General features: G+C 44.1%; 1 protein-coding gene and 1 pseudogene across 1 annotated transcript in view; both read right to left on the minus strand.

Moving 5' to 3' along the window:
- LOC142185433 (kinesin-like protein KIF14) overlaps positions 1–26282 on the minus strand; it is an 89438-nt gene that overhangs the window by 54319 nt on the left and 8837 nt on the right. Inside the window, exons 6-8 of the mRNA XM_075260864.1 lie at positions 17995–18025; positions 1996–2103; positions 1799–1915 (exon numbers count right to left, since the gene is read on the minus strand). Of these exons, the coding sequence (XP_075116965.1) occupies positions 1799–1915; positions 1996–2103; positions 17995–18025 (256 nt within the window). The remainder of the gene's footprint in view (positions 1–1798; positions 1916–1995; positions 2104–17994; positions 18026–26282) is intronic.
- LOC142184692 (integrase/recombinase xerD homolog) lies at positions 11773–15941 on the minus strand (annotated as a pseudogene).

Below are 26282 nucleotides of genomic sequence, written 5' to 3' on the forward strand. Positions count from 1 at the left end.
CCCAAAATACATACAAGACATAAAAAATTATTTCAAAATTATATAGCTATACATGCATATAATAGTTACCCAGACCAACAAAGGTCACAATTACCATTAAACCACCCTAGAGAAAGGCTCCTGTTGAAGGTAAAATTTGCATAAAAGTGCACTAAAGCTGTAAAGTGATATGCAAATCAGGTGTATGTAAAAGTCAAAGAGGGACAAGGAGAAGCTGTAATGGTGTTAGATGTTGAACATAATGTCCCACAATTACAAATTATCACCTATCTACAGTAAAGTTTATAAGTGTCTGAAGGCTGGGGGTGAATTAGACACAAGGACATGACTCCAATACCCCTCACTAGAATTAATCAGTGTTCACATTTGCATTATTGCATTTACTTTCTGTAGCGCTAGTGGAGAGAGAACAGCACTTCAGTCATCAGTCCAAAAAACTTTAAATGGAGTGGCAGTGCACATTGTAAGATTGCCTCTTAATTCAAGCTGGGGAACCTGGAACCATTTCCTTGGTCACTGGGAGTCCCTCTACTGGGACGCAGTGGTCAAAAGCCCCATCATGTAATTTTAGTACCACTAAACATGGGCCGACTTTGTGACACATATACTTATACATGGCATTTCTGTGGTAGGGGCACATGTGTAATAACACGTGTTCACATGGGACTGATATGCTGTAGAAGTTGCACAGTAGAAAGAGCTGGACATGAGAGAGCAGGTTTTTTAATGAAAAATTTGTAGCATTATGGTTGTGAGTTTTCTGCAGATGTGCAAGTCTTCTCCACTCGTCTGCTGGTAACTTTAGGACCGGGCCGTTGCATAAGCGGCCCGGGCTTTGACTGGGCACGTTTTCGCGCATGCGTCCTCCTCCCCCCTCCCTTCCGCTCCCCTCCCGGCGTTTGACGTCGCCGTGATGACGCGGGCGGGTGGGGGGCGGAGCCACGCTCCGTCCCCTTCATATTCTTCGGCGCTGGGCGGGGACTTCCTTTCGGATCCCCGCCAGCGTCGAAGAAAGAAGTTTTTCCCTCCCACCCTCCCTTTGCTCCTTTGCACTACACCGGGTTTTGTTTGTGTTTTTCTAGTTGGTTTTTGTTTCCATTTGTTTGCCTTCTGTGTTTTTCCTTGTATCTGATTTGGTTTGGTTGTATTTCTTGTTTGTTTCTTGGTTATTTATTTATTTATTTGTTCCCGTAGGTGTCACAGCTGGCATGATCGGCAAGACCTTGTCCCCTCCCCTTACGTCATTCCGGATAAGGCGCGCCACCGCTGGATACAACAGGCATGCACACCGCTAGCGGTGCCTGGGCATTCCTTGTGGCGCGCTTCCCTTTAAGTTGGGGCAACAGGTTTCTGCTGACATGTCTATTTTCAATAATAAAGCTGTGGCCGACCCCCACTTAACCCAAACTGATGTGTCTATGCCTTATTTCTTAAGGGGGGGTAAGTTTTGGTTGTTAGTATCTGGGAGGGGCTTATCCCCCCCCCCCTCCTTTCAGGGGGTTTACAGTACGCGTATGCGCTCAGTCTATTAAGAGCATGTAATTCTGCAGCTGAACGTTTATAGTGTATCAGCTATATGTGAATGTAACCTTATGGGCAGATTTACTGATATATTCTGTATACATGACAATAGCAAAATTTACAACGAAATTGAAGAGCCTGCACAGGTTTTGCATAGATTGAGTTTAAGCTCTCAGAATTGAATTGCTCTCATGAATTTTCCTTTATGCCTAAAAATCCCAGCTCAACTATATCCATAAATCAGTTCATATCTGCAAATTCCCCACCTGTCTCCTACCTTTAGCCTGATGCCACTGGTTTGTGCAGAGTAGCAGCGTTCACTTCCTGCTAGATCTATCAGGTTGACTCTACTTGCTCTTGTATGGTCGTGAATTTCACCTTCCAAAAGTTCTCTCTAGAATAGAAGTCATCACAACATTAAAGAACACTGTTGCTCACGATTCCCTACATTTATGTATATACGAGTGGTCTTACCATCGTCTGTGTCACCGAAAGAGTGAACACAGAATGTGACCGGGAGCTTTTGTCATTCATTCCTGTAGCTGCTGTAGCCCTCTGCTTGTTGCCCAAATCCAACCAAGTCTAATCATCAGGAGAGAAAATAGAACTTTCTACTGTTACAGTCAATAGGAACACAGACAATTCAAACTACTACTGCTCAGTCTGCTCCAGACTCTCCCCTAAATGATCACGCAGAGCTTCTCAATTGCTCTGACTAATCAGAGAGAGAACTGTGCAGCTCTACAGTTACTACTGCACAGTTCTCCATTTACTCCCTGCACTAATCAAAAGTAAAATGAGATCCAGAGATCCAGTCTTCTGCTACATCTCAAAATACTGAAGCTGTGAAATGCAAATGGAAATCCGCTCAAAGACGGGGAGAACATACAAACTCCTTGCAGATGTTGTTCCTGGATGGATTCAAACCCAGGACTCCAACGCTGCAATGCTGCAGTGCTAACCACTGAGACACCGAGTGCCCCCGCTGAAGAGCTATCGGTGCCATTACTGTAGCTCTTCAGTGTCAGAAGGGCATTTCAGACAGCCTGTGAGGAACACCCCCACCTCATAGTAGCGTCTATTGCGATGTACTGTGAGAGGAGGAACGTTTCTGACCGCCCAGGGATGATGCTGAGCGGTGAGGAACACCCTCCAGTACTAGTCTATGGACAAGTTATATCAGGAGTAGGGGAGGCGTCATGGCTGGGCAGTAAGGAACGCCATGTCTCACAGTACAGCACAATAGATGATACTGTCAGGAGGGGTGTTCCTCACAGACAGAATGCCCTTCTGACACTGAAGATCTATGGTAACGGCACCAATAGCGCTTCAGCGGGGGCACAGAACGGGAAAGCTGAATGTACCCGCATGTGCCCGTGGACGTGAAAAGTCCTCTCTAAGCAGAAACCAACCAGACATTTTAGAATAGCCAATACTTGGTTAGTCACTTGCCCCAGCTTATACAACAGCACAGCTTTAGAAGTTGAGCACATATCACTCTAGAGTGGCGCTTATCTATTGCTCCTTGGCCACAGGGATACAAGGTTTATTAGTGGAGGGGGTTTCCATCTTGTTGCTCTGTACTACCTTACTCACACAATGTTAAAGCTGTTGGCCACTTTCAGAACAATATTGAGAAAGATTATTTGTACAATAAAAAGATATACAATTTTCCAATTTACTTTCCATATCAATTCCTCACATTTTTCTAGATCTCTGCTTGCTGTCATTCATTCTGTTACTTCTAGTGGATATAACTGACCATGGTCATGTGATTTACGGTCCATGGTCATGTGATGAGGACACAGGTGCACAGCTGATTACCAGGCAGACGTCTGATTATTGTCCTGTGACTAACGAGCTGTGCCCGTGTCCTCATCACATGACCATGGACCGTAAATCACATGACCATGGTCAGAGTTATATCCAGTAGAAGTAACAATGAATTAATTGATATTCTATTAAAAGTTACATTTTAGTGTCCATTTCTGTTGGCTAGATTTGAGGTCAGTGCTATAGCAGTGGACATAGTAAAAAAAAAAAAAAAAAAAAAAACACACGATAAAAACAGTCATGTGCATGGAGCCCAAGTCACACATGCCAGCTGCAAAAAATAAAATTAGATGGAAAAAAAAATAAAAAATAAATAAATAGCTTCTTCCTTTAACCTTCGCCGTTTAGAGAAAAAGATAAAGTTTATAAGATGGCACTAGGTATAACATATTGAAACCCACTGACTCCATACAAAGGACACCTGCTTTTCTTGGCACACAGACTGTTAAAACTATTGCCGCAGGGATCTGTCACACAGCCTTTTCCTCCTAGCTATGAAACTTTTTAAAGCGTTCACCCTCCTCATTTCCCTCCAGCTGTATGTGACGGCCAGTCCAATGCATTATGGGGTGCTGCTTTAAGGCTGCCTGTGGCTACATTTTTTAGTAACATAGGTGTCATCGTTCGTGTCCGTCATTCAGCATAACGTGAACAGTATGAAGTTCAGCTGAAGAGCAAAGGGATTTAGGATTGATAACAGAGTAAACCCGTTAATTATAGGACAAATTAATTACAAGAATATATCCCATGTAAAGGGACCATGGAGTAAAGAAAGCCATTTCAATCAACGGGAGGAAAGAGTTAATATCTAGTCAAGTAAACTGTCCATTAGTCTATGGGGTGTGTCACAGATGGAAGTCGCTGCACAAACAGGGTTTGGCGAAAAATTGGTTAAGCAATATTGCCAAAATGTTTTTCCGATGATGAATATTCACTGTTTTGCAGGTTAAGTTGTAGTTTTTATTGGTCTCATTATCTTGCATACACAACTTTGTGATCACTTGATATTTTGGATGGATGCAAGGTGACAAAAGAGTTGCACTGGCATTTGCACTCTTCTTATAAGCAGCGTTTTACAGTCACTGGGGTTCTAGTGAATCCCATCCATACCTTGCAGAAAAATATGTGCAGAGGACACGTTGAGATTTCCAAAACTGTTGCAGTTTTGGAAATCTCAGCACATCAGTTGTACTTGCAGAAACGCTGGGGGTTTCCTTATAGGTATAATGGAAGCAGAAAGTCCATAGAGGAAAACTCTGCGGACTCTGAAAATCGCAGTGGGAAAAAAAAACCATGACGCATTGCCACAATGGTTTTTCCTGCAGCACTTTTTTGCTGCAGCCTGCTAAATGGGGGTTTAGCCTTACTGCTACTTTTACTTTTATACTGCAGTATATTGTATTTTATATACAGATTACTATTAGATCCTGTTTCTAACAGTTGTTAGACCTCCCAGCTGCTATCAGCCCCTCAGAACCCCGCAATCTCCCCATGATCGGGAAGAGTTAAGGACTCCTCCCCTTCTAATTACTTACGGCTAAGGCCCTATGTAGCAAGCCACAACCAAAAAGTGCCATGGGAGAAATAGAGGCGGTGTGTGGATGGGATTAAAGGGGCTCTATCAGCTATTCAGGCACCGTAAATGTTATATTAAACTACCCCCCCCCCCCCATTTTAAAATAATACCCTAAAAAAGAATGTGATCTACTTACCGAACGTGCACACTGGGCGGGCATTCAGGGTGTGTCTTCATCTTCATCCACGCCTCTTCTTCCTTCGATGTCCTCCGGTCCCATCCTCCTCCGGCGCTCACGAACGGACATTGATAAAAAAAAAAAAAATGACCTGGGCGCATGCGCAGTAGCACGTGGCTTCTACTACGGCTACTGCGCATGCGCCCAGGTTTTTTTTTTTTTTTTTTTTTTAATCAAAGTCCGTTTGCAAGCACCGGAGGAAGACGGGACCGGAGGACATGGCCAAGATGACACTTACGCTAGGTTCACACCTGCGTTCAGGGTCTCCGTTCTATGGTTTCTACCATAGACCGGGTCTGGCCGTGAGCGACGGTGAGCGTTTTAGGCTCTCCGCTGTGAAATCGGATTTTTTTAACCGGACACAGAGTACTGAATGTCCGACACTGTGTCCGGATTATAAAACCCAGTTTCGCGGCGGAGAGCCTAAAACGCTCACCGCCGCTCACGGCCGGACAGCTTTTTCACCCATTCAAATGAATGGGTGAGAAAGACTCCTGCAGGTTTCCGTCTCCTGCCTCTGTTTTATGCAGGAAACGGAAACCTGAAGTACGGAGTGCCGGCGCAGATGTGAACAAGCCCTTACCTGGTCAAAAAAACAGTTAACGCATAGATGCTGAAACCCCTTTAAATACTTTGATCAGTATAGGTATTGTTTGTATACTGAAAAGTTGTACGATTTCCTAATATACTTTCTGTATCAATTCTTTGCAATTTTCTAGATCTCTGCTTGAGTCCTTCTTACTTCCAGTGGATAAAAATCATTACTTCACATGACCAATCATGGTCATGTGAAGTACAGTCCGTGGTCATGTGATTACACAGATGCAATTAATGACTCAACAACAAATCTAGATAACTGAGGAATTGATGCCAAAATATATTGTAAAATTGTAGAACTTTTCATTATAGAAAATAACCTGTATTTGCCTGAACTGGACAATCCTTTTAAATCCTGTGAGGAGTATAGGTAACCTGATTTTGACGGGATCATGGCAATATCTTTGTCTGCTAAGTGTGACCCCCCCCCCCCCTCCCCTCTTCTAATATAGATCAAAAACATTTCCTTCATAAATGGGGGCAGGGTACACCAATAAGGTATACACACACACACACACACACACACACACACACACACACACAATAATGGTTTAGGTTCTGCCAACAATCATCTAATGTTTATCTTGGAATGATCACTGCAGTTCAGTCTTGCATACTTTTAGCACACCTTTTTCATAGCTCAAAAGAAAATTAATCCGTAATTAAATGGAAGCTACGATCAGAAAATTAGGCGCTTGGTTTTATTAAGTTTAGCACTGCCAAGTGCAGAGTCTGAAACTCAATAGATGCAATAAAGAGAAAAATTCTTTGGATATGAATTAAAGCCATAATTTGCTCAACGGTACACACACTATATCTCAACTACAGGGACAAAGTATCAATGTGAACGGGTGTTGGGTGATGCTGTATTTACTGGAAAAACACAATGAAATTACAGTACACTCTTCCACCTTTACCAAAATTGCCATTCCTAGCGTGGCATGTCCCTCAGTGAATTGTAATATTGGTTTTAATGGGGCAAAAACCATGGTGGTCAATTCTACAATCCAGTCTAGTCTGATTTTCCAATTTAGGGTTTTTCCGTTTCCGGACCACTCTTAACGTGTTAAAATTCCACCCCAAAGATCTATTATTGCCTTACGGGTGGCATAATCTGGGGAAAAAAATAAAACAAAAAAACACCACAACACTTGTGGATTTTGTGGTTGATGGTGCTGTGGTGACCCCCCAGGACTGTGCTTGCAGGAGTTTTCCCTCTGCATATTTTAAGCAGAAAGGGAGAGGAGTTCCTGAATGGTCACCCAACGCAGGTATGAACAGACCCTTACTTCTCGTTTTTATACAGAAATATGATAAATTATAGGCCCCTAGTTTGTGTAGCAAAAATCCAGATTCTGCTGGCAATATTCCCTCCAGGTGAAGTGTAGTTATGGAGACTGGCTTAGTCACCAGGAATATTGCACATACATATCCGTCACTATGAAAGACAGGCAGGAAACGGATAGTGTTTATCCGCAAGCTCTCCATGAGATCACGGTACTTGTGCAGTAAGCAAAAGGACTCATAATAGATCTCAAGCTAGTAATAGTAAATTAATAGGCCTTATAAAATTTTCCTTAATGGGGCTCTATCATTGGGAAAAGTCATTTTTAACTAAGCACATACTTGCATAGCCTTTAGAAAGGCTATTCCACACGTACCTTTTGTATGTAAATTGCCTCAGTGGTTTTTGAATGAGCTCATTTTTATTCATATGCTAATTAGCCTCTTGGTACACCCCGGAAGTCTCATCGTGCACCCTCTGCTATTCTTTCCTATGTAACAGCACAGGCTACTGCTGATGACTTCCAGCTTCCTGTTTGCACACACAGATAGGAGAAAATAGAGAGGAGGCTGCTGGCAACTTCCTTTGCTGGTTGGAGGCTAACTAGCATATGAATAAAAACGGGCTAATTCAAAAACCACTGAGGCGATTTACATGCAAAAGGTATGTGTGGAATAGCATTTTTTAAAGGCTATGCATATATGTGCTTAGTAAAAAAAAAAAAAAAAAAAAAAAAAACCACCACGACTTTTCCCAATGATAGAGCCCCTTTAAATTATAATTCGGCAGAGACCCAGCTGATGGGAGTGACAATCATAAGAATGGGGGTTGTACATGATCAGTAGGGCCCCCAAACTATGAATATTTGGGGACTCCATACCCCATTCCGCTTAAAATATGCAGAGAGGTCTTTTCTCTCGACGATTTCAGACGGAAATCCAGCAGACCCCACTATAGTCTATGGGGTCTGTGGGTTTCCGCAGGTAACCCCTTTTTAAGCAAATAAGTTTTCCATATTTCAGGCCCTCAAACAGACTCGAAGAACGGAAACCTGAATGCCAGCGTGAACCTGGCGAAACCTGTAGATAGGGAATAAGTTGTCTTTGTGGTAAATTTCCTTTAATTGATATGAATCCTATCAATTCATAATTGTCAGTAAAGGGGTGGAATAGTACAGAATCCTACCTTATAGGATTTTATTTTTTTTAATTTTATTTAACAAGTCTCTATTACTATAGCTGCTTTGGTTTCTGAAAATTTCAGTAGCAGCTCATGGCAAGTCTGTTTTCTGAAATAACTGCACGCAGCATAAAATAGGGCATGCTCCTAGGTATTACTGGGTTCACAGTAGCGTTTTATCTCCATTGTTCTGATCCTCCAACGGACTGCCAAAATAGGGGTAACACACAGAGTCTGATGGACCACAGAGTATAATGAGGTCAGTTGGGTGAACCACTGATGAACCACAGAGTATAATGAGGTCAGTTGGGTGTTATTTGAAGGAGTCTCCCAAGAGAGATTTAATTGCAGATATGAACATATTCTAAGGTGGTAGATGCCATCCCCTTCCACAAAGTAAGCTTTAAGTGCGTAATGTCTGGTTCACATCCGAGTTAGTTCTTCCTTTCAGGGAGTCTACTTGGGGACCCCCCGAACAGAATACCGAATGCATTAACAAGTGGGGTAGAGTACAATGGGGTCCGTGTTTTCCGCACGAGTGATGCGGAGGGGAAAGTAGTTTGTTAAGTACTCTTCTTTCTGCATCACTCATGCGGAAAACACAGGGACCCTTTGTAGTCTATGGGGTCCATGTGTTTTCATAAGCTCACCACTTGTCAATGCGTTTGGTATTCCCTTCAGGTGGTCCCCAAGCAGACTCCCCGAACGCAGGTGTGAAACCAGGCCTAACCAACGAGGCCAATATGTTGGTGTGACTCACTTATTATGTATTCTGAGTCGTCACATCACTTTCAGTTCTGGCATTTTATGGATAGAGGGTGGACCATGATTTATCCTCAAAATGTACCTTTCGCACTTATGGTGATACATCCATCACACAACATGGTGGGACACTTCTGTCACACTGGGATAGAAAAGGCTCCCTTTTACAAGGGGCTTTTTAGGGGAGTTGCAACAATCTTATCCAGGATTTTAGTACATCATATTGGCTGCAGGTTTTTGTGGTCTTAAGGTAGGAACGTTTACCAAAAAGTTTATGGAGCGATATACCACCCCAGGCTATTGGGACACATGTAAACGTGAACAATTTCCCTGTGCAAATGGGAATTCTGCCGAGAACTGCCATGGGGAAGAGTCTCCAGTTACTACCTGAAGAAATATGTCTTGTACTGCCTTGAAATACTTTGATGAACCATTGTAACCAGCAACTACCTAAGAAGAGTGCCCAGTTCTTCAGCCCAACTGCAAGCATTTGATGAGCAGGGAGCCAGCAGTCCTGTTAAAGGAATCCTATTGTTAAAACTATTTTTTTCTCACTAACACGTCGGAATAGCCTTAAGAAAGGCTATTCTTCTCCTACCTTTAGATGTCTTTTCCGCCGCCGTTCGGTAGAAATCCCGGTTTTCATCAGTATGCAAATGAGTTCTCTCGCAAAACTGGGTGCGGCTCCCAGCGCTCAAACAGCACTGGGGGCGTCCCCAATGCTGCGAGAGAACTCTCCAGCGCCCCCTCCATCTTCTTCTGGAACGTTCTCTTCACGCGTCTTCTTCCTGTGCTGATGGTTAAACTTCTAGGCCTCGGGCAGAGAAGATTGCGCATGCCCGCCAGCCACAAGAAAATGGCCGCAGTGTAAGCGGCCATTTTCTTGTGGACGGCGGACATGCGCAGTCGGCTTTGCTCAAGGCCTAAAAGTTTGAAGCCTGCACAGGAAGACGACGCGTGAAGAGAACGTTCCATAAGAAGATGGAGGTGGCGCTGGAGAGTTCTCTCGCAGCATTGGGAATGCTCCCAGTGCTGTTTGAGCGCTGGGGCCCGTCCCCAGTGCTGGGAGAGAACTCATTTGCATACTGATGAAGACCGGCATTTATACTGAACGGTGGTGCAGAGAAGACATCTAAAAGGTAGGAGAATACCCTTAAGGCTATTCCAATGTGTTCGTGAGAAAAAAAAATTTAATTTTCAGTTTTAATGATAGGATCCCTTTAACCTCTTGGGTAGGCTGATGTAACGGTTGGTGCATGGATTATGCCCATGTCTGATAAACCTAGTAGTGGTAAGGTCTGCAGCAAATGGACATAGTTAAAGTGGAGGGACACATCCCTTTAACAAGGGGAATGATATAGTAGCAAATTCATACTTACATTTCCAGGAATAGCAGAAGAAGAGCCATTTTCAGGTTTTTGTTTTTCTTTTTAAAGAAAATCTACTATAGGAACAGTTACTAAAACAGACATGTCAGAGGACTAGGGGTTTAATAATAATAATAATAAATATTATTATTATTATTATTAGAGAAGCGCAAACACCGTTCGATCGAATAGATATTCCATCGAGTATCAGGCCGTTCGAGGTATTCGATTACAATCGAATACCGCGAGGCAAACGCACTAAAAATTTGTATCCCTCCCACCTTCCCTAGTGCTTTTTTTTTTTTTTCTTGCACCAATAACTTCAGGGGAGGTGGGACAGGAACTGTGACTATGGAGGCATCGGGGGAAAAAAATAAAAATAAAATCGGAAAAAGTGATTGGCTGGCTAAATCAGGTGACTTCCAATTTATACGAATGGTGGATTTAACATTCGGTTAATTTGAGACTGAACTATGTGACTGAGACAGGGATAGATGTACAGGCAGGGTTAGCTAGGGATTACCTTTATTTAGGTAGGAATGTCACACACAGCTCTTTACAGACAGACAGAGAACAGCACCGAGCTGCACATAGTGAAGTACCGTACAATACGGGGGTCAATATGACAAGAAAGCTTCTCACCTTAGAAGGTTGTGATAACAACCTTTTTATTAGTTTATAGGCCACTTAAGGAGGGGAGGTCTTATACCCCTGGAGGAGAGCCAGCAGAATCCACGTCACCCTGGGTGTAGGCAATGGCGAAAATGGACCGGACAAACAGAGGATCCCCGCGCTCAATCCGTCGTCTTTCAAAATCTCACTTTATTTAGGAAAAGTACACACAACGCGTTTCGGGCTAACTGCCCTTTTTCAAGTGCATAAACTAAACAAAAATAAGAACAATAGCCCCAAAAAGGGGAAAAGCAGCAATAAGCAAACCAGTAAAAAATAACAAAAGATACATATATACCTAAGTGTCTTGACAAGGGCATGCCTATTTAATTCCCTTTCTTTATAATGATGACAGGAGACAGAAAGCGGTTGAAATCGGCCACAGCAGCCGTTTTATTAAATAACAAATAAACCTTTGTAACCTCAACTTATCCCACTTTAACAACAACACCAAACCATAATATTCCCCAAAACGCCACCCGCGTTTATCCCTTTAACCAGATACCCTTTTAACCTATCTGACGAAGGAGGTCCTCGAAGCCTGCGCATCCTTGTGGTCCCAATGACCAAACATCCAATTCCATAGCACCATTGAGTATTACCCCCAGCCGTTCCACTAGCTCGGGTGCACTATTCGTTATCTCTTTGATGCTTAGCCGCTACTAATTTTCCAATCTGTCCCAATTTCTTAATGGTTATAGGGAGTCCAGCCCCTCCCACGGGGCCCCCCCTATCCCATCCATTTTCCATCCACCTCCCACTTCGAGGACCCTCCCCCGCCACTACACCCGCTGGTGACTCCTTACCGGCGGGTGTCCCGCCACATCCCCAAAGCAGTTTCTAAACTGGTTCTCAACCCCAAGCTCCACATGTCAATGCCTATGGCATTGAGGTGCACTCCATCCCGCCGCCAAAATGCCCCTTCTCCCGATTCCAAGTCTACATGACGAACCACTACCGCCCCGTTTCTGGCCATAAATTTTCCAATTACTCTATTCACTTTGACCCGTGCCTTATTTAAACGATCCACTGACCGGGCATCTCTCCAATACTTTCTCGGGACAATGTCCGACCACACCATAATTAAACCTGGGAATAAAGACCACAACCGTAATAAATCAAATTTTATGTCAGAAATTAACTCCCGGAATGGGCGAACCCCCAGATCATTGCCCCCTAGGTGAATTAATAAAATATCAGGAGGGCGATCTAGGCATACGCAATGATGAAATTCCGGTAAAAGCCTCCCCCACACCATACCTCTCTGTCCTATCCAGCGCACCGTAGCAACTTCACGCGCTATTCCAAGCTGCCTACCATCAGGTCTCACTTGTGCCCGAAGTGCCCCCCAGAATATATAGGAATGTCCCATCAACCAAATCAAACACGGTTCCGGACCTGTAAAAGAATAAACAACAACAGACCCGTTAACACACCAACCCCCCAATTAGGAGACAAACACTATTACCCTACAAAACAACCTCATGACCCAACCGAACATAAGACCGGAAACGTCTCGATTCCCAGCGGCCAATCCTCATGACGACATCTCCCAAACCTCGCTTAGCCGCTTCAGTGGCCGCCCCAATGCGGAAAGAATGTCCGCTAAATCCTTCCTCATCCATACCCAATTTTTTCAAACAATTTTTTGAATACACTGATAAATTGAAAACGAGACAAAAATAATCCCGTGGAATGTACCAACAACGGACCAAACCCCCTACCCCTAAGATTTAAAAACTCCCCAACACTCAAAACCGGGCACATAATACATCCCTGAACCTTAAATAACCTAACGACTGACCCTCTGCCTTCCTGATCCGTTTTAGATTTCCTAATACGGAATTCCACTCTATCCTCATATAAATTCACATCCTCAAATAAAATTCCCCCAGGACTATTTTTTGATCTACTAACCAGTTCGCCCAATCGGAGAGCCCCAAAAAACGCCAGAGAAAACGCAACTTTAAATAGAACAAACTCCCAATTGGACAAGCACACCGTACTTAACATATTCCCCAACTCAACCAGTAAACCAAAGGAAACCGGTTTTCTACAATCCCGCGTCTGAATTCCCCTCCTCCAACCTTTTAAAGCTAACCGCACCAAAAAACTTTTTGTATAATCCGTCATCCCTCGCCGCTTAAATCCAAACGCCAACCCTGCCATACATTTATTCAATTGTGCTACCGACCACCCCAATTCATTACAATGTCCCACAAACAAAAGCATAGCCATTTCCTTATCTTCCCCCCCATTATCCAACCTTTCCAACCAGTCTTCCCAACTTTTCCACGCCCCTTCATATGCCTTCCACGTACCCGCCACTAATGATGATCTAATCAATGCTTCCGCAACCCTACCGGCAGACGCCATAGCTCCGACGGCCATGGAAGCCCCGCCTCCGCTGCGTTCGGCGCCAATTCCCGAAAGCGATCCCACTGCAGGCGAGAAAGTGCATCGGCAATATCATTATGGACTCCAGGCACATGAACCGCCACAACGCATGCATTTAAATTCAAACATTCCAAGACTAATCTCTGCAAAACTGTAATTACTGGAGGCGATGAAGCAGATAGGCCATTAATCGCCTGAACCACCCCCAAATTGTCGCAATGAAATCTAATCTTTTTGTTCCTAAAAACATCCCCCCATACTACCACAGATACCAAAATAGGAAATAATTCCAACAGTGCTAAATTGCGAACCAACCCTTCCTCCACCCAGTCCCTTGGCCACGACCCCACACACCATTCCCCTTGATAATAGGCCCCAAAACCGACACTACCCGCGGCGTCTGTAAACAATTCACAGTCGAACGAATTCACCACTTCCCCTAGCAATAGAGATCTCCCATTATACCTATCTAAAAAGGAATCCCATACCCGCAAGTCCCCCCGTAATTCCCACCCCAATCTAACGTAGTGAGACTGCGCTGATACTCCCGCCGTCGCAGCCACCAACCGGCGGGAAAAAACCCACCCCATTGGCAGGATACGACAGGCGAAGTTCAATTTGCCTAAAAGAGACTGCAGTTCACGTAACTGCAGCTTTTTTAGCCGACACGCCCGTTTTACCACCCCTTTCAAATCCGTCAGCTTATCCTCTTTTGGCACCCCAAATTCGGCCGCTACCCGTTCCATAGTTCTCAACAATAACGAACAAACCGATGAATCACCTGGCCCCACGCACAAAAAATCGTCCAAATAATGAATTATGGACGCGCATCCCGAAACATCCCTAACCACCCATTCCAAAAAAGAGCTAAAAACTTCAAAATACGAACATGATAAGGAACAGCCCATGGGGAGACAACGATCCACATAGAACCGCCCTTCCCAAACACAACCCAACAACCTCTGACTTTCTGGATGTACCGGCAACAACCGAAACGCCGCTTCCACATCTGTTTTCGCCAATAACGCCCCTCTCCCACATTTCCGAACCCATGAAACCGCAACATCAAAAGAGGTGTAAACCACCGAACATAGATCCGGATTGATACCGTCATTCACCGATGCTCCTTCCGGAAAAGACAAATGGTGTATCATTCTGAATTTATTGGGTTCCTTCTTGGGGACTACTCCCAAGGGGGAAACCACCAAATCAGGCAGTGGTGGGTCATCAAACGGACCCGCCATCCTACCCAATTCCACCTCTTTTTGAAGCTTGTCCCCCACCACCTCCGGATGCAATCTTGCTGACTTTAAATTCCTACCCCCTAACCGCCCTTGAACCCCCACGCTCGGAATAATAAAACCGTCCCGAAAACCGTTTTCTAACAACCTCGCTGCTTCCCTGTTGGGGTATCTATTTAGAAACCCCAACATCTTTGTTAGCCGCACCGGCGTCACCCCCTTTTCCAGAATCCCCTCCTTTGGATTTGCTTTTGTAACACTTATTGGCTCCATGATTGCCATTGCAGGAAGAGCATTCGTGCTTAAATTTACATTTAGCTCCGAATTTGCAGCTTCCCTCATTAAAGGCAAAGCAGAGCCCTTTTTGTGAAGCGATTGACCTTCCCGAGGACTCTCCACCCCCGGGACCCCCTGGAAAGGACTGCCCCGTTTTCGCCTGCGCCATCGTCCGCAACCAAAGACTAATGTCTTTGTGGTCCCAGCGAATGCTGGACCGCACTGCCTTCCGTTGCCGAAATTGTTCATCATACCGGAGCCAAGCTTGGCCCCCGTATGTCCTATAAGCTTCCCCTATAGCGTCCAAATAACAAAAAAGGGCGGAACAATGTTCCGGCTCCTTTTCACCAATGACACTTGCTAAGATAGCAAATGCCTGGAGCCAGTTAGAAAATGTTCTAGGAATGAGGCGGTAACGCCTCTTTTCCTCTTCCTCCTTCTTTTCCTCCTTCCTCGGTCTATCTAAATTAAACCTCTCCAAAGGCAATAAGGAAAATATGTCTACATATTCCCCTTTCCATATGTGTTCCCTAACTTCCTGTTTTAAATGGGCCCCAAGGGGCCCCTCAAAACAGACATATACCTCCCCCTTCGCGGCATCATCAAGACGCGGCGCCTCCCTATCCTCTCCCTGCGTCTGCACAGACACCGAAACACCTGTACCCTCCATTGACCCCATCACAGACTCATTACTTACATTAGCCACCCCCCAAGCAGCCACCGGAGAAGACGCCAAAGTGTTACCCGTCCCTCTAGCCATATCAGCCAAAGCCCCCATCAAGTTATCCAACCCCCTACCTAGCCCCACAGAACTCTCCCTTCCCTGCTCACCCCCAGTAGAAGCTAACAGGGCCCCAGACATAGAAAATGGTGCCTCACCTGGTTGCCTGGGTGCTGTGTCCCCAGCAACCGAAATGTCCGGATCCAGACGACTCGTCGATCCTCCCGCCGCCGATGACGTTGCAGCACCTCTTCCATCTTCATCAGCAGTTGTCGACCGCCTCCCAGCACTACCAGCACTGTAAGCGCCGTCCTCATCCCTGTCCCCAGGGACCATCGCAGCACTCGTGGACGCCAGCCCCACAGAACTCTCTCTCTCATTGGTGGCATGCGTCTGGAAAAGGCGCCCGAGCACTCACTGCCACCAATGTTATTTAAAGGTCTAGACCTGGTCGGCTGGATCAATCATCCAGCCCGACGTTAGTCATAAGGTAAGACCTTTTCCAATTCAGTAACTATTCTATTGGCATTTGTATTTTATCATGCACAGACTTTACTCAAATTGGACCTGATATGAGGATGGTTGTAGAATGATTCTATGTACCCGTCAGTCATTTTCACATTTACCATCTTTACTGTGAATTCCATACATGTTTTAGTACATATGTAAAAGATGGATGTTCTGTCAGTTTCATGCTGTAGTAGCAATATGTCTTGTAACACATCTTTTTGCCAAAGTACATTTGGATGCCTTTCTAGACACTTAGGTATATATGTATCTTTTGTTATTTTTTACTGGTTTGCTTATTGCTGCTTTTCCCCTTTTTGGGGCTATTGTTCTTATTTTTGTTTAGTTTATGCACTTGAAAAAGGGCAGTTAGCCCGAAACGCGTTGTGTGTACTTTTCCTAAATAAAGTGAGATTTTGAAAGACGACGGATTGAGCGCGGGGATCCTCTGTTTGTCCGGTCCATTTTCGCCATTGCACACACAGCTCTTTGGGACTCTATCTGGTCGGGATCCCTGTCAGTTTGTGATATGCGCGAGCTGGCTTTTTCCCATAGCAATGCATTGACCAGCGTTTATTGGCCGAATGCCATACAGAGTACAGCATTCGGCCAATCAACGCTGGTTCTGCCGGAGGAAGCGGAGTCTAAGATCGGTCCACAGCAGTTTCCATTGTGGTCCGATCTCAGATGTAGCAGAGCTGACACAGCTTTGCTACACCAGAGAAGCAGCAGAGCTCAGCACACACACCAGAGATATAGCAGTGTTGAGTGTGCACTGAACCCTGCTGCATCTCAGATGTAGCAGAGCTGAGTGTACAGCAGAGCTCAGCACACACTCAGCTCTGCTACATCTCCAGTGTAGCAGAGCTCAGCGCACACTCAGCCCTGCTACATCTCCAGTGTAGCAGAGCTCAGCGCATGGCCAACTCTGCTTAATCTCCGATGTAGCAGAGCTGGTCGTGCGCTGCGCTCGGCTGCATCTCCATTGTTTTCCCCACTGTCGGACTATTGAAGGATTATCTTATGCGGGAGCTGACTTTTTCTCATAGGAATGCATTGACCAGCATTGAATGGCCAAATGCCAGAGTACAACATTTAGCCAATCAACGCTGGTTCTGCCGGAGGAGGCGAAGTCTAAGATTGGTCCACAGCAGTCTCCATTCTGGTCCGATCTTAGACTCCGCCTCCTCACAGACGAACCTCCGGCAGAACCAGCGTTGATTGGCCGAATGCTGTATTCTGTATGGCATTCGGCCAATCAACACTGGTCAATTCATTCCTATGGGAAAAAGTCAGCTCCCGCAAGCTGACAGGGATCCCAACGTAATACAGTGACTTGGGCATGTCAGATGCCCCCAGACATGCTTCCCCTGCTGTCCCAGTTGCATTCCAGGGTGTTGGCATCATTTCCTGGGGTGTCATAGTGGACTTGGTGACTCTCCTGAGTCAAAGAGTGGGATCCCCTGAAACTAGCATTTTTTTCCCCCATAGACTAATGGGGTTCGATATTCGTTCGAATATTGAGGAACAACAACAATAAGAATAATAATATTCAAAACCTTGTGTTATTATTACCATAACTAGTATACTGAAAGAAATAAAAATTTTGTAAAAACCCAACTTTAGCGCCTATAATGTACTAAATTACATATTTTACTTTTGCATTAAACTTACTTTAGGTTTGCATTGCTAAAAAAGCACACAATACAGATAATGGCATCTATATGTAGTTATGATACAGCATAAACATTTCACACTTTTTACACATCAAAAAAATATTACAGAACAATCTTTCAATATAAAATTGCTTACACACTAACATATTGCAACATGGTAAATGAGCAGCAGATGGCACAAGAGACACAGGATGAAGCACACATACCTGCACATCTGTGAATGAGGCAACCACATACCTGTGAGGATAAGAGGCAAAATTACTAGAAGGTAAAATAATAATTCTAGGACATCTGCTTAGTTGTAGAGGACCAAGAGGGAAATAACGTAGATGTCCCCTCCAGCAAAAACCTGCTGTTTTCTGTCCCTGGGCGCCAAGGCACCAACTGCTCCACAGTTTAGATGCCAATCCAATTGTAATGCCTGCTATTCACCCCGGGATCTGTTTATTTTAAACTTTATCAAGTGTAGAGAAACAACTGTGTTAAAGGGAGAAAAAGAAGCATCTGTTAAGAAGTCATCACATTTATCAGGCAGAAGAAGCTGATTGAGCAGGTATAGTCAGCCAGAGGAAGAGCGCAAAGCTTCTGTGATACAGAAACACAGCAAGGAGCCGATTGTAATGGGAAAAATAAAAAATAAAGATACTTTTATTAATGAATTGATTTTTTTGCTTTTTTATTTAAAAGGAGTTTTATTGGACTTAAAGGGGTTTCCAGGATAATAAAAACAATGCTAATATGCCTGGTATACATTGAAGGGATTTTCCCATGAATCATTTTTTAAATTTATAGATAACTAGTAGAATACCCATGGCTTCGCTCGCGAAAAATATGTTAAACTGTTGGTTACGCTGCGAGTCACGTTGTTCACTCGTCTCAGCTCTTTGACACAATTTTGCGTTCTTAGCTTTTGGATGAACTTGCCCAATAGATGGTTGTTTTTGTGGACGGCATTTGAAATAAAAAGACAAAAAAAAAAACAGTCCTTAGTATTATGAGCCTTTAGTATTCACCAAACACTGATAAGAAGATGTAATAGGATGAATAGTAAATACAGAGCAGCCCTCACAGTATTACCATCATATCTCAGTAATGAAACCGCCTCACGGTGTAGTAAGCAATAATGACAATCTTACTATCAGGCAGTTTTCGCCTGGCCAATATTGCTGCTCAGTAAGGCTGTCTGCACACTGCATTATTTTTCACGGGTCTCCAGGCCGTCGATTCAACAGCTTCATAGACTTCTATGGAGCCTGCAAAATTCACAGCTTTCTGTGTAGTCTTCTATGGAGCCGCCAAATCCATGGCCCGGAGGCCCGTGAAAAATACTGAAGTGTGCAAGCAGCCATTAAGGATACCAGATGTGTTTTGACAGTGTGAGCGTGGTGTATATGGGGCATTTATGGGGTGGAATTTGTGTTGTGTCTAGAGTGGTCTGGTGTTTGTGTTGTGCTTGTGGGTTGGTGTATGTGTGCTGTCTGTATGATGTTTATATGGTGTTTGTGAAAGGTTTGTGTGTTGTGTGTGGTGGTGCAGCCCCTTTAGCAGCAACTACTTGGCGCCGTCATTATAATCCATCCCTGTCAGTCACATCAGTTGTTTTCCCCTCAGCACTTTCACCTCCACATTTCCCGATTATATGTATAGGGCCCAACTTCAAGGGCTCCAATCTCATGACCGGGGACGCTAGTGAGATTTAACGTGTGCAGTATCCTGCTCCTGTGGGTGGAGAGGGGACGTGCCAAATTTCACCCAAATCGGGATTGAACTGTGGATTTGAATAGAGAGGGCTACTACAGATTTAGAGTTTATATATATATATATATATATATATATATATATATATATATATATATATATATATATATATATATATATATATATATATATACACACACACATACACACACACACAGTGGTATATATATTATAAAATTAAACATTTTGCAGAGTTTTAAAGATTTTCTCTAGATATCTTGTGGTCACAGCTTTGTTGTCTTGATCAGTTGCCAATGGATACAACCATGAATGCAGCACCTTTCTAAGGTCAGAAAATCAGCCATGATTTCCTTGTTGTGGCTAGGATAACCTGTCTATAATAAGAAAATCATGGCTGGGTTCCTGACAAGTCCCAGACCATAGAGAGTTCCCGCATTCATGGGCAATCCAGACAACAGATGTCACCACTAAGATAAATAGAGAAAATCTTTAAAGCTCTGAAGAATTTTATATAGATATTATGTTCATGGATATACCCCTTAAAAAGGAGGCTGCATCTGTAGTTGGATCCCCACTAAACTGATCCTGAAAACCAATACTAATATTTAAATCCAAAAAAAGCCTCTTTGAAGCCAAGGCCCCACATAGCAAATTGCTGCAAAATAAATAAAACCCATGAAGAAAAGGCCACGGCAGAAACATTGCATTTTTCTTAGAAAGTTAGCAGAATTTTCCCTCTGTGGACTTTCTGCCCCCTATATGGAAAGCGCCAGCATTTCCGTAGGTATAATTAACATGCTGAAATGGATTCTTTTCTGCAATGAGTGGATGAGATTAGCCAGAATCCTATACTCTTTGTAGGTAGTGTAAAACAGAGCATTTTCACAACGTGGGGTCCCGGGCCTAAAGGAGTATTTTAGTCCGAGGACCTTCTCTCACTTTGGCAGGTGAAACGCAACTATAGTCACCTGTTCATATAATTCTTCATTTCGTCTGGTGCAACTTTCTGCCTGAAGCAAATTATAGAAAAGCACACTGCACCACCAAAAAAAAAAAAAAAAATTAAATAAAGAACACACATAGTATACTCTTCAGCTCACTCAGTATATGCCCCCCCCCCTTTTTGGTAGGGGGGAGGGCACTACACAGTACGCAATGACATTTTTGCCCCCCACCCCACCCCCCCACCCAGTGTAAGGGTGCATTCACACTGAGTAAACGCTAGCTTATTCTGAACGTAAAACACGTTCAGAATAAGCGGCGTCTAAAGCAGCTCCATTCATTTCTATGGGAGCGGGGATACGAGCGCTCCCCATAGAAATGAATGGGCTGCTTCTTTCACTCTGTGCAGTCCCATTGAAGTGAATGGGGAGTGCCGGCGTGTACGCTCCGGCATGAGCAGAGCTAGCCGTATACGCCGGCACTCCCCATTCACTTCAATGGGACTGCACGGAGTGAAAGAAGCAGCCCATTCATTTCTATGGGGAGCGCTCGTATCCCCGCTCCCATAGAAATGAATGGAGCTGCTTTAGACGCCGCTTATTCTGAACGTGTTTTACGTTCAGAATAAGCTAGCGTTTACTCAGTGTGAATGCACCCTAAGACTTCCTTTTCTTGGCACCCACACAGTATAGCTCATTTCTTGCTCCCGCCCACAGTATAAGACCATCATTTTTTTTATGGCCCCTCAACAGTACGACTCCTTTTTTATACCTCCCTGCCAAGTACATGACTGGGTGGCAGCATTTATTTTTCTAATCCATTTAGGCCTCGTTTTATTGCCTTTGCCACCTCCAGGGTCTGCTGTAACTTACGTTGAACGCCAAGACGCTGGGCGTAGTCTCATGACGTCCTTCAGCAGCATGACAGAAAGGCAGCGCCGACTAGAAGGAGCAGCAGAACCAGCCTGAACAGGAGCATGGATAGTCGCGTAAAAAAAAAAAAAAAAGAAAGTATCGGCTGCTACTTGCAATAATACAATAATTAGTGGCCGATTAGAGAAAAAAAAATGCTGCCCCCGAGCTTATTCCCTGAGGAGCCATCGCCACAGGTCACCTCATAGAAGGTGCGCCCATGAACATTGCCTAGTATTAAAGCAGTATTCCCATCTCACTGTTTCAGCTTTGCCTGCAGTTTGCTCCTTTAACTTCCTGTATTTCTCCATTCCCCCTCCCTCTTGCTAAACGACACTATGAGGTATCACAATTTTATGCAGATGCTTGTACAGAATGGCCTCAGTGTTATCAGTGTGTTTACATGGAGAGAGAACAGATTTGGCTTTATCAGCAATTAGCTGAGCTGATTGTCCTGCCTGCACCGAGTAAGTGATGCCACCAGTCCTATAGGTCTCTGGTCAGTGGCGTAAGTACCATAGAGGCAGCGGAGGCGGCTGCCACAGGCCCCTATTTAAATTGGCCATTACGGGCCCTATTTACTTGCCGATCCTGGACACAATACTGTGTGCAGGGGCCACTATGGGGACATAATACTGTGTGCAGGGGCCACTATGGGGGATAATACTGTGTGCAGGGCTTACTAAGGGACATAATAGAGTGCGGAGGAGGGGGAAATCGGTCGAGGTCTTCTGCGTCCGTGTCGGTTGGCAGGGCCCCCCCATTTCACCACAGGGCCCCGCCATTCCTAGTTACGCCACTGTCTCTGGTTATAGCAATATGTAAACAATGGAAAGAATAAGTTCACATACCAGGAAAACAAAGCAGCACTTCTAAAGCAATATATTTAGGAAAAGTCTTCAATTTACATAAGCTACCAGTAGACCAGAATATTTCCTCCAAAAGGAAGCATGGTCTGTAGGACTACACACCGTAAAGGTCTCTCACCTAGCCAAACTGGTACCCTTCACACAAATGAAGAGCAATAACCACAAAACAAAATATGTTCTACTTTAGTTTTAATCCTAGACATAAAAAAAAAAAAAAAAAAAAAAGGAAAAACACATTGATCTATAGGGAGCTACCTTCCAAAGGATGGTGCTAGAGAAAGGTTTCTCTTTTTTTAATCAATAAGAATTTATTTGCAGATTTCTATCCTTGAGGCTGGGGACCCACAGGTCGGAAATGCCACGATTTGTGGCGTTTTACAGTAACTGCAAAGTGGATGGGATTCTTGCAAATCCCATGCCCACTTTAAGTATAAAAAGACAGCATGGACACGCTGAGATTTCCAAAGTCAGCACGCTTTTGGAAATTGCAGCATGTCATTTATATCTACAGAAACGCCGGAGACTTCCCCAGAGATATAATTCTAACAGAAAGTTCACGTACGAAAACTCTGCAAACTTTCTGTTTAAAGTGCTGCGAGAAAAACAGTGATGTGTTGCTTCGTTTATAGCTGTGGGTTATCCCGTGGTGCCTTAGCCTAAAACAAGAAATCAGTATCAGTTTTGTGCATTTATAAATAAATATATATATATATATATATATATATATATATATATATATATGTGTGTGTGCGTGCTTGTTGGGGGGGAAAGCACTCACACCAGACACCCCTGCTGACCATCTGAAAATGAGGCCATGGCTTCATCAGTAAGTAGCAAACACACAGTATAGGGGCTGTGTTTGTATTGCAGCTCAGACCTCCCCATTTACTTAAATGTGACTGAGCTACAAACAGGACATGTGCAAGCTGAATGTGACGACACAGGTGTGCAATTTTGATACGTTTTTCTGTGGAGTCCCAGGTGTCAAAACCCGTTTAGGCTAAGGTCCCACATTGTAGAAACAGTGTTTTTGTAGGTCTTCTTCTGGAGCCGGGTTCAAACTTCTAGACCTCAGGCAAAACCAACTGCGCATGCCTACAGGCCACAAGAAAATGGCCTTACTTACTGTTTAAGTGTAATGTCACGGTACTGCTCGTCCCATTCCCTTTAATAGTCCTTGCAGACCGAGATGGTATGGACATTTGCATATAAGGTAAAGAGTTTACTCCCCCTTCATTCCTTTACCAGTGTTTCTATTTTACCAGAGCCAGCACACAGGGGGTCTATTAATGCGCCATCTTGTGGATGTTTTTGTGAACTACACCTGCCTATACTTGCCATTGTAATTTGAGTTGACAGTGTATAGCAGGGGTAGGGAACGTACGGCTCTCCAGCTGTTGCAAAACTACAACTCCCAGCATGCATACTTGCTCTGCTGTTGTTGGAACTCCCATGGAAGTGAATGGAGCATGTTGGGAGTTGTAGATTCACAGCAGCTGGAGAGCCGAAGGTTCCCTACCCCTGGTGTATAGGAATGTCCAGTATGATCAGGTGACCTTCAGGACCAATCAAGCTCCCTTGACTGGCCTGGAGGAGGAGTTACAGCCCCCTCGAGGGGGGTTGGGGACCTTTTGTCTTGTCCTTTGTGTGGAGCTAGCTGTAGACACAGAGATGTGGAGCTGAAAATGGCAGCCAAGTCTCAGGGCACTCCAAGCAGAGATGTCTTTTCCTCTGTACTCAAGATCCTCCTCAAAGAGTGTTTCCCTCTGAAGCTCCAAGCCTACAAGCACTAAAGTTGATGGACCTGTCTTATCCATACATCTGGGACTTCTACACGTATCTCTCTATTCAAGTAAGTCTTTGGGACAAATCTATATTTAAGAAGCCCATAGCTAGTCTGGCAGGATTTGAGGGTCTCCCGCTCCTGACAATTCTAGTTGCTCTTCTACATACGTGTACCCAGTTTGTTGAGGACTAACCCCTTGGATACAGGCCATCTTTACAAGTATATACAAGTTTAACTACCCAAGCAACTGCTAATTAAACTATCCAAAGCATTCCTGCTCCAAACTCTATCACCTGCTCAATTGGACACTACCTACAAAGATCGCTGTATTGTATGTGACGAATTACTCCATATGTACATTTGTATTACCTTGTCCTGCTAGTAAAAGAGCAACGGCTACCTCCGAGACCTGGTTGTCTGTTGTCATTGTCAGATATCACGTGGGGGTGGGTAGTTTGGGACATCAAAAAGGAGATTTTGTGCACATTTGGGACCCAGGGACCCCCTGAAAGCCGGCCACATCTGATATATTACCCATGATACCAGCCCTGGCCCTCCTGAGTGTTACATAAGCAGCCATTTTTCTTGTGGCCGTGGGCTTGCGCAGTCGGCCCTGCCCAAGGCCTAGAAGTTTGAACTCTGCTCTGGAAGACGACACACAGAAAAGGCAGTTCCTGAAGATGGAGGCGGAAAACAGCCTCTCTTATGGCTATTCCTACGTGTGAGCGACAAAAAAAATGTGATTTTAATGATAGAATCCCTTTAACAGAAGGGAAATATTGAAGAACTTCCTTTATATTTTCTATTCTTTCTCAAGCCACTCCTGGCTTTGGCTCAAAAAACACAACAAAGTTTGCAACAAAAGACTGTATTTTCGCAAGGTGCAGCCTTAGCCTTACAAGGCTCCTGACAACAAATCAGAGGTAGCTTGCATGGTTGTGGACATGCCATATGTGTGACCTGTGAACCAGCAGAGGATCAAAAGGTAACAGAACCCAATCTGCCTGTCAGATCAGGGACAGAGCTTACAAAATAGATCTGCAGAAAGATGGTGGAAGGGATCATTTGGAATGACGTACTGGGGAGTAAAGGGACCATGTACTGTTCTTGCACCAAACAGTGCTAGTCAAAAACACTTTAAGAGATCATCAGACTTGATCACCACACAGCAAATTATTTATTTAAATTGACAATTATAATTTGAGGTTGCGTTAAACTCCTTAAGTTTTTAGTTGTGCTTGCTGATAGAAGCCAAGGGTCTAAAACAAGATAAGGCTTTGTTCCATACTGTTTGGTCAGATCAGTTGCACAACTTTTGCCAAGATGTCAGTCTTTCTGCTGCATGATCAAATCTATAACAGAGCCTTGGATATAGATATAAGCAAAGCCCAAGGAAGCCATGTCCTAAGATTTGTTTGGTCATTCACACTGTGCTGCTCCCAAGCAGAAAGACAAGAAGAAAGGAAACCAACTTTGCGAGTCACTGCCTAGGGCCTGGCAAGACAGGAGGGAGGGGTTGTGATAGGAGATTGATGGAGTCTTCCACCCGTACAATTATCACACCTTCGGCTCTGTGATCTCACCCATTATCAGATGAAGTTACACTGACAAATTTGAAGAGGCTCATACTGATGAGGAGATGCTGCTGCACATCTCAGGTGAGGAACAGTCATAGCCTATAACTATATACACTGGCCGGATCCCGGAAGACAGGTCAAAGTACAGATGTAGTACCAAAATAATGAAATCAAGTGATATCAAGCCTTATAGAAGATATGTTCTAGCTTATGGCCAGGGTGATATCATATAGATTATCTAGATCTGCACGGTTTCAATATTACGATAAGTGAGGTTATCAGTGTAATACCAGCCTTGATATTCTGTGACTACAAGAGCTGCACATCGCAATTAGAGTGGGGGTCTCACTGCCCCAGGATCAGTGGAGAAATGTATCCTTATATTTATGAGATAAAACAATTTTGTAAGCCTCATGTGTGCAAAAATCAAGTCTGTATCACTTTAGGTTGGTGTCACATGGCCTCCTGCACACTGACAAATTCACTTTTACTTACACAGTCCTAGAGCTCATAGCAGGCATAGACTTGATTTTTTTGGTGCAGGGACAGGGAAAGATGCAATAAATTTAATAATGGACTTGTTGCATCTTTCTCCGGTGGAGATCAGTTTGACCTAAGACCAACATATTAAACACCACTCTAAGGCTCGGTGTACGCAAACATGCATTGTCAGTGTGGAAGCTGTGGAGT

The sequence above is a fragment of the Leptodactylus fuscus genome, chromosome 11, assembly GCF_031893055.1.
Source record: "Leptodactylus fuscus isolate aLepFus1 chromosome 11, aLepFus1.hap2, whole genome shotgun sequence".
Taxonomy (NCBI): Eukaryota; Metazoa; Chordata; class Amphibia; order Anura; family Leptodactylidae; genus Leptodactylus; species Leptodactylus fuscus.